Source organism: Bombus fervidus, chromosome 2 (genome assembly GCF_041682495.2).
Source record: "Bombus fervidus isolate BK054 chromosome 2, iyBomFerv1, whole genome shotgun sequence".
NCBI lineage: Eukaryota > Metazoa > Arthropoda > Insecta > Hymenoptera > Apidae > Bombus > Bombus fervidus.
This window is the reverse complement of record NC_091518.1, coordinates 18,081,752-18,097,216: the sequence shown is the minus strand read 5'-3', so window position 1 is coordinate 18,097,216 and position 15,465 is coordinate 18,081,752. Positions and strand designations below refer to the sequence as shown.

Below are 15,465 nucleotides of genomic sequence, written 5' to 3'. Positions count from 1 at the left end.
ATAATTTATATATTCAGGATTGCGGTGAGACGATCTTTATCTAAAAATCTATTCACTTTTTATTTTATTATTTATTGAACAGTGAAGTCGTAAAAATTTCAAAAACAGCGAAGCAATAAAATAAAATTAAAAAGAAAGATGCAAATAATGAAATACTATTGCTTTACCTTATCGTGTCTTATCTTAACTTATCCTATGGTAGCATACAAATCGATCCATGTACTTTACGCTTACTAAAACAGAACGTACGCACATACTTTACGTCAAATTATACGATATCCTTGAATAACGTTTAAGACAGCATAATCAAACAAAATGTTACAGAATTATATAAAAATGTCGCAATATGTTGCTTAAATAAAATTTCCGCGATAAATTGCTCTCACCTTCTCAGCGTTCACCAGTTTCTTAAACTTCTTCGACTTCTTAGGTTTGTTGCAAGTTGCGAATAAATCCAAACGAACCCTAATAAGATGCTAACGATGTATCTTCTTCGTGTACGACGTTACTTAAGCAACAGCAACGGTCGTAACGCACGAGGAAATAAGAAATGGCACGTTAAAGATTTAACGATAGCGCGCGGCTTGAAAATAAGAAGAAATTATATCGAACCGTGTTTCAGTCGTGGAAAAGTAGAATCAGTGTGTTTCAAACAGGTATAATTGGCGCTACTTTTTACGTCGTCGCGCGAGATTCGACTTACCGCGCTCGCGTTAAAACAGCTCGCGTGATGATACGCCCCTCGAGTTTTCACGGTGTTCCAACAGCTCAATCCCATCGGAAACACGCGAGCTAGGCGCTCGTTCGTTCGTTGAAAATACGTCGTCATCACGTGGTTCGCACCTGCGCTGGTCATGGACAATTTTCACGAGGAAAACGAAGCCTTTCGCTATCTGCGATCATCTTACGAGGCAGTAGAAATGAAAGAAAAAAGAAAAAAGAAAAAAATTGAAACGATGGATGCGAGGGAATTCTGCGGACACGCTTCGTTGTGCCCTGCAGTCATTTGCAAACAATTCACGGAGAGAAGGAGCGATAATGGCGAAGTTCGTGGAAAGTTAAGGATAGGGTTTTGGAAAATCGAGGAAATTAAACGGGAAGTAGATTGCACTGGGATCTGTTCTTCTCACCACGAATGTTTGTTGTAATTGCAATATTTATTACTTCATGTAATGTAATTTTTAAATTGTCGACTATATCGCTTGAATTTGATATTCTTATTTTGTTATTTTATTTTTTATTTCGTTATTTCGCTTATTTCGGGGAAAAATGAAATTCTTTGTTCGCGTACCTTTTAAAGTTTGTCCAGTTATTTACCACGTGCAAGAGTTTTATGTGTGTTGGAGAAAGTGAAATGTTACAAGTAGCGCTATAGGACATCCTTATTTCGATGGTTTAATTCAAAAGTTGATGCATTAACGATGAATTTTGTCTTGCCGCTTTTAAAAGAACGTTTTAAATGTTTGATATCTTACGATTAGTAGAATAGAGAAGCGAGATTGTATGAATGTAATAATAAGAAATTGTCGAGCTTGATTTAGTTTCACTTTTTAATGGTGAATTTCATCGATGTAGTTATTATTCTATTACTATTATTACAAAAGATAAAATTCTTTATTTTTCTAGTTTTCAGAAGCTGTTACTTATGGCTTGAAAAGCTTTCTTTTACAAGCAATAACTTGTATCGCTAACAGGATCGTAGGATAATTTGTTACAGTCCAAATAGTTTATCGTCAACAAAATTTCTTTTAATAGAACACATTTACTATAAATCGAAATAACTTTTCCATGGTTATTAAATCGTATCTTAAAAAGTGAAATTCTCTTCGTGCCAAATTCCTGAAATTGTGTTTCATTGAAGCTCCTATCATAGTCCATTCGCTATAAATATAAGGAATAACTCATTACAATTTGTTCTCCTAAATTCACAAGCTATTGTGCAACCTAGTTATAATCAAGTACGCTTATCTCGATCATTTGGCAAAATGTTCCCAGGCTCGTTACAGCAACTAACTGTTGCATCAACGGTTACCTGTACAAAGGAAAACTAAAAATGTACAGAAGACGCAGAACACGAAGATAATTTTGCGTAATTCAATTTGAACTCCGTACGAGTATCAAAAAATGTCTATATTGTTAAATTAGATTTGCATGATTGATTGCTCTAACAAAGCTGAAGGAGGATGTGGCATGTGCCACATTATGCGTGTAGTTAAATATACATAGTGTTGCAGGCTGTTAACACTGTCGAGGTAATGTTTGACCGAGCAAAAATGATTTGTCAAAGTATTTCAATTAAAGTTGCTTATTTAAGTAATGGAACACGACTATCATAATATTATTAGGTAAAGGAGGATGTTGAGAAATGTCTATTATTGGATCTTCCTGCGAACGAAAAATTCTTGCAGAACATTTAGGACGCAGGATATTTCTGAAGGAACAAAAATCTTATTAGCATTCAATCAAACTGGGATGGGAAAGTTCTAAAAGACGACTATGCAAAGATAGAAAAATAGCAGCGATCAAATTTACACATGCGTTACGCTTAATCTTCGTTTTCATCAAATTCTGCAGCTACAGGATAATTGATAATAGACAGGATAAGATAATATACTCATCTATATCGACGTAATTCTTCAGATATTCTATCGGTGAGTCAATTGAAGCTTGAAATCGAGAAAATCCGAAGTATCACCAGATTGTTGCTATGCGAGAACAATAGCCAACAATGATCTTGTGGTACATCGGATTTGCTCGATCCTAAACTTCAATTGATTTATCAGCAGAGTATCTGGAGAATTATGTCGATATAGATGAGTATATTATCTTATCCTTCTATTAAAATATATAATAAATAATTTTATAAATGATTTTATCGTGGAGAATATATAATCCTTTTCATAAATATAAGGATATTTATAATGATACAGAAGAAAATCATCCTAGATCCATTTTGGATTGCAAGACAAATTTTCTCTTTATCGATTATATTATTACTCATGTGCAGAGCGATCGATCGCTATCATATTTGTATCGATAGTTTGACAAAGTTTTCATAAAAGAATATTTGAGCAAAAGTTCACCAGTATCGAACAAAGCAATTAAAAAATAAAATAAAATTTGGAAGTATCCTTTTCATAAAAAAAATTATTTTGTATTTTTAGTGTCAATAAGCTTCCGTTTAAAACATTTCGCTAAACGACAGTTAACTCGTGGATCATTCAACACATTCCATTAATTAAAGTTACATTTCATTAAATTAATATTACATTTTTAATATTTTTATTAATAAATCGTTACAATAATCAACAATACTTCATTTTATACGTAAAAAATTAGGAACAGCATTAACAGTAGCAAAGAAATTTGTCACATATACAGTTTGATAATTTGTTAAAATACAATACTTCACTTTACCGGTCTCCTTCGGTTTACAAGATCACTGCGGTTGTTACCGAAGGATGGTGTTGTTGTAAATGCAATTTGCATTTATTCTGCTGAAAAAGTACAACGCTGCATGCAACATCGATCATGAAACGGTTGAATGACGCCTTATCAAAAACGGACAAACATGCGAGGTACTTCTGACCAATAACGGACATTCTTCGCAGCAAGAGGATCACTTCAAATCGCTTACGAACAGAGAACCTGTACCTACTAAAAGTCTACCGTCATTCTCATGCATCACCATCAGGATCGTTTAGAAGGATCGTTTAGAAGGATCGATTCTCGCATGGATGTCCTGACCGGTGACCAACCATAGGTTTCCCTTTACACGTCCTCGGTTACAAAGAAGCGCATCTTGTTCGCCGTAGAAACCGCTTGGATGTCCAAGCGGTCCAGACAATCGCGTCGGAAGAAACGAACGCGTGTCCAGATAAAAGAAAACAAGAAACGAACGGTATCGGTCGCGGGACGCGGTGTCAACGACACACGAACACGAGGGAACCGTAAGCTCCTAGGAACGCGTTAGTGAAAGAACATGGGACGCGGGAAGGGCCATCGTGCATAATGAGGATATCTGGAAACTCGACTATTCCACGCGCGGTCAACCTGCATTTTCTTAAACTTAATCCGAATCGAACGTTCGAATTTCACCGTGACAAATGTCCCACGCTTTAGAAAGTAAGAACTCGAACCATCGCTCGAAAGTTTCGTACCAATCGTTCGACGATGGGAGGAAAAGATTTTGTACTTTTATGGAAAAAATGTAGAAACTTGAATCGTTTCTGGAAAGTTTGATATCTAACTTTAATAAGATCGTTTGACGACAGGTAGAAAGAATTTGTACTTTTACTGCGAGAAAGGTGATGGGCTAAGAATCGTAGTACTTGCTTATCGTTAGTGATTGGCAAGTGACAGATGAGCTTGAAAGTATTTAAGAAAATAGAAAAGAATCGTACAATGATGTGAGTGAAGATTTCGTGAATTTGAACTTAATCACGTACTTTGATTCTTAATAGCGTCGTTTAGTTAATTAAGTTATGACTTTATTCTCTGTCGTGGTATGTCTTTACGGCTTGAAAAGATATAATGAATTATAAGGAATGGCGGTAGACTGACTTATACTAACCTATGCCACTATGATTCCCAACTGTCTACATAGAAGATGTTCGAGTAGATATTTTTATACCATTGGTCGTTAGAATTTATTTAACGCTATAGATAAATCGTTCTGTAATAATTGCATATTATCAAACAAATTATAATACTTACATAATTTTTAGTTCAAAATATAATATTTGAAGATCGCAGAAAAAGCATATGAAAACTTTTACATGGATTGCTTTTGCAGAAGAATTATAAACAAGTAACAATAGATAATATTATCAAATAAGAGCAACAAAAATCGATAATTTAAACCTTCGAAAAGCTTACAATCAACGGTGTCTGGTATTACGAAACGTTTTAAGAAACTTTAGTCAAATATACATGCCTATACATATCTCTAAATAAATTTACTAATTCCTAAATCAATAATTGTATTTATTACCAAACGTAATAGCAAATTTTACTGTTTCAAGTTGTTAAGGTTATTCGATGGATGTGGAAATCAAAGAAACGCGTGGGTAAATTGTAAGGTATTGAAAGTATATATTTATTGTGAGTGTAAAGTACAAAGTGTGGAATACAATGTAAGCTGGTCCAGATCCGCACGCTAGCAATGTTACCCTGAGACTAAAAGAACTCTGAAGCCAACGTCGCACGTGTGCCGCTTATGGTCTGTCGTCGACGCATTCTTTTGTCTATGCGCTATTGATGACCTCGGCGCTTGAGAAAGCCGAAGACCAGATGTAGAGTTTTCCTAGAAGTGTCGATCACTTCAACACAAGTAATTAGAAAAATTGATAACAAATCTTTAAAAAAAAAAAAATATTCACACTTCGTATCTTTATCCAAACTCGTTTATCGATATCGTCGTTGATCATCTCGTTTCGAACGCGATAATCTCGAGAATTTCAATGGAGAAATCGATGAAATTGAATCACGTAATTCCTAGGAATTATGCAAAGCTCGTGAGATAACGTTACGAGAACTCCCACTTCGTTTGTTCTATGAAAAGATGCCTTTTCTTTTCTTTTTCTTCTGCAGAACCCGGTTCTAAATCGTGTAAGCGATACAAGAAATCTTTTACCGGAATTTCCGGTTCTCGCGGTCACGATTTTGCTCGTTCAAAGATCATAAACCATTATAAAGTTATGCGACACATGGCGTTCCGCGTGTGTCAACGTCCGAACGGGTTGAAAAGAACGTCATCGAGGATGACGTTTTACCGTACGACGTGAGAAATAGACGAGGGATCGCTTCTAAAGAAACGTTTCAATGAGATGCGAAACGCGTGTCGATCGCGGAATCGAAACAACCGACCTTTGATGTGATTACTTCCTGCATGGGGGAAAAACTGGTAAGGTGATAAATAGATTATTCTTTCATCGAGTATGATCATTGCGATAGCGTGTAGCCCATGGTAATTACGGAGAATTTTATAGCCCGGATCGATGTCGATATGATACTACTTGTTGCACGGTTTGTACGTTTTAGCCGCGTCGTTTATCCCGGGTTGAAAATTATAATAAACTTGTTGAATTAATTTAATGAAGCGGAAAGCGACGCTGTTTCTGCTTTATGCATATTTAAAATATATGATGACGCGATGAAGATATGGACGCATATGAAACGTGGAAATATACGTTATACTAGATATAACTGTATTTGAAGAAAGATGTGTAGCATGGTCTTCCTTACGATGTACCATCTTTTTTGGAATTTTTCGAAATACAAGCAAAATTTAAAATCCCCTCTGATGGTTTTAATGTAAGGTAGCGTTAATTCGTAGAAATTTTCGGTTTGATTAAAAATTGCTTGAGCTAGAAACTTTGGATTTTATTAAAAACGACTGCAATACGTGGAAATAATCGAAGATCAATGAGAATTGACTAAACTGTCGGATACGTTAAACAGATTCGGTGTATTTAAGTACGTTGTTCGAATTTGTAATTATTTCCTTTGATTTTTAGCGGAAAGAACGAATAATTTACATTTTTTTTTTTTCGATTTTCGTATATTGTAACAAAAAGGTATCGAATAAAATGTCAAAGAAAATACTAAATAAAATAACATTGAATAGACATTTTCCAATAAATGTAATAAATAAATAAATAAAATAAAATATTAAACGAAGTCAAATTTAATACACTTGTCCAAATATAACTATATATAGAATGGCTTTATTGCTTATGGTCGGTAGTATCATTAAACCTACAATATACGATTGAATTATCTGTATACGCATTTTAACGCAATTCAAACCATGCGAGTTTCAATAATACTGAAATTTTCCACCTGGAAACCTGTTCGCACAGACACTTTGACGTGTTGTCATTCCCGGGGGAAATTCCCCCGGATTCCTTACTTTGTCATCCTTTGCCGTAATTACGGCCGTTCCGTGAAGTTACAAACCGCACACGGCGTGCAACGAAGAAATGTTCGGGTTCTCTGTAACACCGGAGCGCAATTTTGTATCTCCCCGGTGACGGTCGTCCTTTCACGGTCGACGTGGGATCGTTTGAAACCAGGTCGCACGTGAACCATCTCCGCGAACAGAATGATCAATTACGGGACAGATAACTTTGCTTGCCGTGCCCTGTTTCCTCCGGCGACGACAACCCACATGACAGTCCGCTCGTGACACGTTGCTTTGGGAAAACGGACATCCACAGTTTCTCGAATGTTTTCTCGTTCTGCCTTTATTTGCTCGATGGAAAGTCTTCTCTTGCAAAGAGATTAGGAATCGACCAAGTTAACGGATCTAAGGCCAGCGGGTGTCAATATTTGCCGAAATCAATTCTGCCAATTAATCCGTTTAGAAGGATCCGTCTGGAATGGAAAGTTTCTTGCCTAAGTAAAGTAGCTCATTTGAGTTAGAAAATTTTTGTAAATGTTAAACGAACGTGTAACGAATTTTTATGCACATTAAAGACCACGCAAGAAACATACCAGTAACCAATTTTTGTGATTCTTTGGGAACAAATATATTCTTGTCAAGTCTGGCTCGAAGAAGCGAACCAGAACGTTTACGAAACGTGGAAACAAAAGACAAATTGCTAATGACGCGATTGAAATCCGAAGAATCAGTAACGTATAAAATAACATTAGATCGTTGTTTTTTGTTATGTAGGAGCAGCCGCTTGATTCGATTATTCTTTTGCAGGACCATCGAGCTGATCGCTCTTATCGCGATTTCCAGCACCCTTTTCCTCTTTTTGCACACAAGAGAGCTGCACTCGCGTCTGCGAAAAATGGAAGTTCGCCTTCAACCTGGCGAAGACGAGATCCTGTCGGCAAATCAACTCTCATCCGGTGAGTTTTTCACTCCGTTACATCTCCTTCGAACTTTCTCGTGGTCACATAACTTGTATATTTGCACCAACGCATAGTTGGAAACTTGGTGTGTAACTTGAAACTGTCGTTGGATTCGATAGATATTCGATAGATGAATAACTCGCGCGATATTTTATCAAGAAAGTGATATTCCAAATTGAATAGAAAGTCGCTTTACGTGTTGCTTACGTGCCATCCTGATTACTTTCATCGCGGGATATTAATTTCCCATGGAAGAAACTAATAATTCAAGTTAGAGGGCAAGTAGACCCATTAACATTTTTTTTCTTCATAAATTGTTCCTGGGAAAATTAAAGCTAGAAATTACAAGGTTTACCATAACATGCTCGAAGTTTACAGGTTAAAATAACACTTTCTCCCTTTTTATAAACAAAACTGTTTTACGCGGAAGTTCACGCCATCGTGTGTTATTATGGTTAGAGAAGAACGTCCGTTTCAATTTTTTTCTCTTTTCGTCACGACTTCATCTTCGTTCATTTCTTCGTTTCGAACCACCTGTTCGGTTCACAAATATAAGTGTCTTGAATATGGTTGGTAAACCCATGAAATTCTCTAGAAAATCGAGCAAAGAATCTTTTTTGAAATGTTCAATAGCACGCGAAAATACATATTTAGAATTAAAATCAAATAAGAGGGCACTTTTGGTAATACGAGATTGATTATTAAATTCCAAAATTGATTGTTCCAAGTCGATGAATTTCAAAAATATTTTCCTCAATATTTAAAATGCAGAATATCTTATAAATAGTGGACTTCCGAAGTCGACTAGATAAATGAATAAATATAAATCTCATTACAAAACACCACTAACGATTGTCAAACATTAACTATATTTACAAACGAATTTAATCCACTCGTGATAAAAGAACAGCGATCCTAATTACCTGAGAAAATTCTCTGCTTCGAGGATACAAGGATACGAAGGTAACAATGTTAAACGTGTAGAAACCAACGTGTGTATTTGTCGTTAACAACACGTGCTCGAGTCATGGTCTTGAGAGATCTGAAATGTACATTCTCGCGCCCCAACTAATCTTCCCGGTGTAATTAAAATCAGAAAGAAAAAAAACATTTAACCATAATCGTATAAGTCGCGTAAATTCCTAAATTGGTTGGCAGACTGTAGAAACACAATGCGCATACACGCGTATGTACGCATTATGGCGTCCTTCGGATGCGAATATCCTTCAAGGGAGGCTAGACTTCCCGGTTGAAGAAGGTCAAGGTGTGAGAGCGAACGCACAAAGAGCCAACAGTCAGGGGAAAAGCGTGGAGCGTGTGTGTATATATCGTTAGATCATTATCGTTCCAGCTCGTAGCATTTCGCATTCGCGAGATACGTAACGGTATCAGGGTCCTCGTTTGCCCGTAACACGCTAATTAACCGCTCCGGATCTGCCGCGTCGCGTCGCGTCGTTCTGATTCCCTCTTTAATGCAGCTGCTGTTCCCAATTTGTTGCGCCGTCGTTTTACGATCGCATCGATCAATCGCCGCCTTCTTCCTGTAGTTACGTATCTTCGCTAACGTATCTGAATTTCAAATGTGTCTTCCACGTCGATTTAACTCTCTGTCTATGAAATACGTGTACACGTATTTCGAAACACATATTTGTACGATAAAAGTTGGTTATCAAGTTCTGTTAAATTTCTGCGAGTTTGTTAAATTGTTCAAGAAACGCGTGTATCGTCGTTAATTAGTTTCGCGTTGAAACGAATCTGGAACTTTTACACGTCAACTTAACAGGTAGCTTGTCGCGCGATTTTGTGCGTAGATTGTACGAACAAATATACTACAACGATATGATAGATATGACAATGCCTGAATTTTTGAGATGATAGTTTTAAATTCGACAGGTCTGTGTATCTGCGTGTTGAATTTCACGTTCGTCTCTATTCGATATGTATATATGTATAGGCTATTTTTCCTACTTTAACACATGCAACTTTTAGTTCGAAATAGTACTTTGTCCATTTGGGTACATATTGCGAAGAATAGTCCATTACAACGCACATTTTTCTCTAGGAGAATGATTGCAAGCTTCGTTGAACGCGTATAAAACTTCATAAATTGCAGAGGTGGAGCTTTTTGTTTACAATGTATTAGGTGTACAAATTCCTTAATCTGAAATTCAAAGTCTATTTTTAAGAAAGTACAGCAACTTGCTCAATCGAGATATTCGCCGTTGCTTTCTACAGTTTTTAAGCGATCTATCAGGCAAGAGATGAATTCCATCGCGATAAAATGCTGTGTCTTTAGATGAGATCTAATCGTCAAGTCACTTTTGTATCCGATCCACTAATTGGAAGTGGATGTAGGATAAGACGCGTTACATCGATCGGAACAAGTAGCACTCCAAAGTTTGCTGCTGCAAGACGTCCCAAATCAGGCTCATTACGATGTCTTTCGTCTCTTGGTCCTGACGATTGCATCTTGTTTAAAGACAAAATAATTCTCCACGATGGATCTCGTCACCTGCTTCATAGATAGCCAAATTTATAGACAGCAACGACAAATACTCCGATCGAACAGCTTGCTACATCTTTTTTCTTTTCTACAGCTATTTCCTTTCTTAACTAAACTTTTGTTAATTTCGTTAATTTGGCTCATTCGTTTGTACACTTGATATTTAGGTATTCAGAGCGTTTAAAATAGGATTACATTCAACTAAAATATAATCAACTCAGTTGTAAGACTTCAGAGTTGACCTGTAGCTACCGCTAATTCGCTATTTGCTATCCGCTATTCGTCGTTCTTATAAGATGAAAGTATCTTGTACAGAAACAGCCGTCTTTCCGTTTTCATCGCATAAATTCGCCGAGACGGAGGTTTTTCTTCTCGCAAAGCAACGTCTTTGTTCGAAGAGATTTATTGTTATGACGGCAGCGATAAAGGGAGAGGAAAGAAGTGGCCGAACAGAGTTCTCGAAATAGCTTCGGGTTATAAATATTCATAATTGAGTGGCTGGCGTGAAATGGGACGAAACGTTTCCGACGATCTTCCCCTAAGATAACAATGGTCGTACAATTCGTATAATTAGAAATGTTCCAAGTACGCGTACAGAAGTATGCGTAGTTCGTAAGGTATATCGGAAATCGAAAGTGCAGGGCAGGAAGATGTTGATGAATCGGTTTTCCTCCCTCGAGCTCGCATCGTCCGCTGCATACTTGAGCTGTAGGTCATCGAACTTCTTACGAGGACTGGTAGATGTTCGAAGAATCGTGCTATCATTCGAAATACCAGCGTTTACGATTTCTAATGCTGTCGAACCATCGATCTATACTGCTCGTTACGAAGCATAGAAGGTTAATCGTTTGCACCTGTAATTGCTTCTTAAAGCACGCATGATTGATCGAGAAATTGGATTCGCTTATTCGATGGATCTCCGATGATAAATTTAATATTTGAGAAATAATTAATCCGCGTGGGAAAGTACGACGACAGGTAGAAAATTGAAGTTAAAATTCGAAAAGTGATTGCAGTTTACCAAGTTACGATAATTCGCGAGTTTAGAATTATACGAAAGATTGCGATAACTGTAAAATAATCGATACGTGCGTTGTGAAATACACGTGACAAATGGAAGTTTAATTTATAATTTAAAGAGAGAAGATAAATAGATTTTCCATAATTTACAACTTTGGAATTATAAAGAATTTAACGGTACAGTAAATTATGTAGAAATTTCGCAATAATTTCGAAATAATTCGTTCGTAAGTACATGAAATAAATATGGGAAAAGTTTGAAACTGTAAAAAATTTCACTATGGTCGTAAAATAAATTTTACGAAAATATTGTTCTAATTTTGCGTGCAACGATATAATGTAAATACGTACGATATAATGTCGCCTAATAAGTGTGAAATGAATTATTTAAGTGGGAAAGCAGAGTTTACAGAAATACACACAGAATACGCAGCGATGCTATGCAAAAACCTTTTATCATAGTTTAGACTGTTGCTCGAAGGGAATGGATGCATCGCTTCGCTCGGAGAGTTCATATCTCTTGACCTCATTTCCAGCGTTCTACTTATTGTCAATGAGAAAAGAATTCCTTTCTGCCGCGGCTCCACTGTGCGCCGCTCTCATTAAGGATAATTTCAAAAAGTGAATCACGTTGTATATGAACGATTGGTAAATGTAATGTTTGGGGGAGGGGGGTATAAGAAGTAAGAACGGAAACATTAAAAATAGAACTCTTTTCAATGAAACAAGATCATCTTTAACGAAGTATTTTTTGTTAACGAAGTCATTTACGACGAAGAAAGATATTTCAATCGAGAGCATTGAATAATTGGTGACAAACTTTGAAAAGAAAATAATTTTTCTTATGATTCACACATACTTAACTAATTTATTTCTGGCAGCTGTTAGTCGTTGGAGTTTGGATCAAAATAACAAATTGTAATTATCATTCTTTTCATATATGTAAAAGATTGTGTTCTCTTCTTAAATTTACCTACGCTATTATTATTTGTTAGATATAAAAAATTTCCATTAACAATCACTTGCGAAAATAGTAAATTATGAAAGGAATAATTTTTTGTATATTGATAAACATACAAACGTAAGGAAACTGTTCGCTAAAATGATAAATTCTACGGTAGGAATCATACAAAGTAACAAATTTTACAAATATCTTTCGACCTAACAATTAACCTAACGTAGTATTGGTCTCACTTTCGTTTCCATACGGAACAATCGGTTTCGTTCATGAAACCGAGAACAAACAAAGAATACACGGCAAAAAGGTCTTAATAAAACGTAATTATAGAGTTTCTCTTTAATGATCCATGCAGCCGCCAATTAATATGCACAATACGTGTACAACGTGACAAAAACTTGAAGCTATTTTCCATTTTCTTCGAGTCTAAAAACAATAATATCAAAGTAATTCGAAGATCATTCCATATAGATAATTTAAAATTGTTCAGTGTCAAATATTCTTGACGTTTTAAATCGTATTTGGATTAACTAGTTGTACGTATAGAACCCAATTTCTATATCTTACATTCTGAGACAGGATATCGTTTGAAGTACATTTTTTACATGTTGAAAATTACAGATAATCGATTGCATAATTTCATTCACAAATAAAGTTGGACGCGGCTGATACTAACCCGAGATAAGGGAAATGAAGCGAATCGGTTATCTTTGGCGGAAGATAAAGATCGACGATTTATAAATATGATACGGAGTCTGGCACGAACTACGAATTATGGTTATAACTTGTAACATGAATTTTATAGAAGAACAGGAGCATTTTACAGAGTACGCTTTCCAGATCGTGTTGTGATATGCGAACGAGTTCGATTTAACGTTAGTTATTGTACTCGTGGCCTGGTATTATAATATTATACTTATAAAAAGGATATAATAATATACATTTGATGAAAACAAAAATAAATTTATGAAGTTTCTATGACCACCGGTTTTTAACAACTTTCTTCGAGCTGCTATCGTAACTATGAATAATTCAAACTGTGCAAAAGGTGCTCGAATATTATCGAGCAGTTTAACGATGCAGCTTTTTAGCAAGCTAAATTAGAAAGATAAAATCGATTTTCTATTTCCACTTGATTCTTTTCAAATTTTAAAAGCTATTATCCGACTTATACAGATATATATTTCTATAAGTGAAATTTAAAATAACTGAACGATTCAGGATAATATGTCCGACAAAAGGACGTTGCTATTGATCGTAAATTCAAATTATTAAAAAGTACACTGCCAATACATACTACGATGTTACTGATTCAAACGAAAATTATTAGAATCGATATCGTCAGAGTTACACGTATACGAGTTATTTAAATTAAATAACAAATCCATCTATAGAACAGGTTGGATGTCACGGCAAAATGAAGACGTAATATGTCAGGTCCACGAATAAGAGGAACATTAATGAGATGAGACTAAGATACATCGAACCTCGTCACGTCCTGTAGGCAAGGCCAATAAACAGGAATAAGGAACAGAGGTTCTTGTTAATCTTCCATCGGTTGACTCCGCGTGATCTAATGGTATTAAAATGAGCTAGGGGTAATATTTCGTTGTAACTAGAATATCTTCCGAGCTTCGAGGGATAAGATACGGAATAATATATACAATTTTAGAGGGGAAAAAAAGTAAAAGAACCCATTAAAGAACTCACTAATCGCTTCCGTTCACTAATCACGTCTTTCGCTCTATTACTATGGTAAGATCAATCGAACAGATATTGTAAAATACAACAATGCAGATAATTTTGTACGACTCGTGCCAATTATAATCAATAATTCTATGAAACAATAGCTCAGTTCTAATTATAACAGACATCGGTCGATGTGAAATCGATTGATTTATGTCTCCCTCGTCTTGCATACTTTAATGGACGAGAATGAATCAATTGACAGGAAGAGCGACATTTCCTTGGTTAGATGAAATATGATTTTCGCTGAGTGAATACTTAACACGTATTTCCATATTTTAAATACCGCTACGTTTCTGGCTCGTGTTCGATACGATCGAGCTCTTCTATCGTTAGAAAATATCGTCAAGTTTCAAGAAAATATGAAAGAATCGCTATTGATATATCTACGTTTTAACTTTCTTTTAAAAATGTTAAGGATGCTCGTTGGAACGAGATTGAAACATAAATACTCGAAGATCGTGGTAGAGTTAAGGTTTAATCGTAGGGTTAACATAAAGTTATAGACTATAAAGTCTACCGAGGCCACTGTAGCGATTTTCATATCGCGAACATTATTTCCTATATCGTCCCCACTGATGAAACATGGAAAATGTGCAAAGGCTGCGATATAAATAAATATGAGAACATTTACTCGATCTTTGAAACAGTTCCACTGTCACAGAAAATACGTCGTTCGAAATAGTTTATGTTTGCCTAGTGAAATTTTCATGTTTCCTCTGTCACGTTGGAGTTATGGCTTGGCCCAGTTGCAAGAAATACCCTTTTATAGCGTGAATACGTTTAGCCCGAAATAAAGACATTAATCGTCACACGACGACCTATTCGCAAACTTTTTCACCCAACTCCGTGAACATTTTTTACATCGATCTCGTATTAAAACCCTCACTTTGTAACTTTTCAAACGATATTTTATACTCCGCGAATATTTAATTTCTTCGCTCGCAACACACAATCGAAATTAATAGCGTTGACTAATCCTGTACCTATGGTAATATTTACAAGCTACTTTCGACAGTCGTATTCTTCAAACTTTATATCACAGCCAAAAGGATTAATTATCCAGCAACCGTGTAAAAAACGAACAAAAAGAATTCTCCAACCCCGTCCTCGTTATCCATCATTCAGAAAGGAAATTCCAGCTTTATCTCCCTCGACCTGGAAAATGAGTCGGAACCGTAAAGAAGCGAACGTAACCCGAAGAAAGGGGGAGGAGACAAAAAAAAAAAAAAAATGCTTCGCAAAGAGGAAAAGCGCGTGAAATCCAGGGGATAATCGAGCGATGGGTCGTTCACCAAGGAGAAAACGGAAATCACGGTCGCTCTCTAGCCCGTAGAAAATGCAGAAGAGGCTCCGGCGAAATAACCCGTCTCGC

At 36.1% G+C, this 15,465-nt stretch overlaps 2 protein-coding genes across 4 annotated transcripts in view; one reads left to right on the top strand and one right to left on the bottom strand.

The window, feature by feature from the left end:
- The window catches only part of LOC139998187 (uncharacterized), a 29,649-nt gene extending 28,900 nt beyond the window's left edge, over positions 1-749 (bottom strand). The window contains exon 1 of the mRNA XM_072022538.1: positions 387-749. The gene's annotated coding sequence lies outside the window, so the exon portion shown is untranslated. The remainder of the gene's footprint in view (positions 1-386) is intronic.
- The window catches only part of Pip (heparan sulfate 2-O-sulfotransferase pipe), a 114,000-nt gene that overhangs the window by 33,104 nt on the left and 65,431 nt on the right, over positions 1-15,465 (top strand). For all 3 annotated transcript variants that reach the window (XM_072022552.1, XM_072022551.1, XM_072022550.1), the window contains exon 2: positions 7,712-7,860. In XM_072022552.1, the coding sequence (XP_071878653.1) occupies positions 7,800-7,860 (61 nt within the window). In that variant the 5' untranslated portion in view covers positions 7,712-7,799. The remainder of the gene's footprint in view (positions 1-7,711; positions 7,861-15,465) is intronic.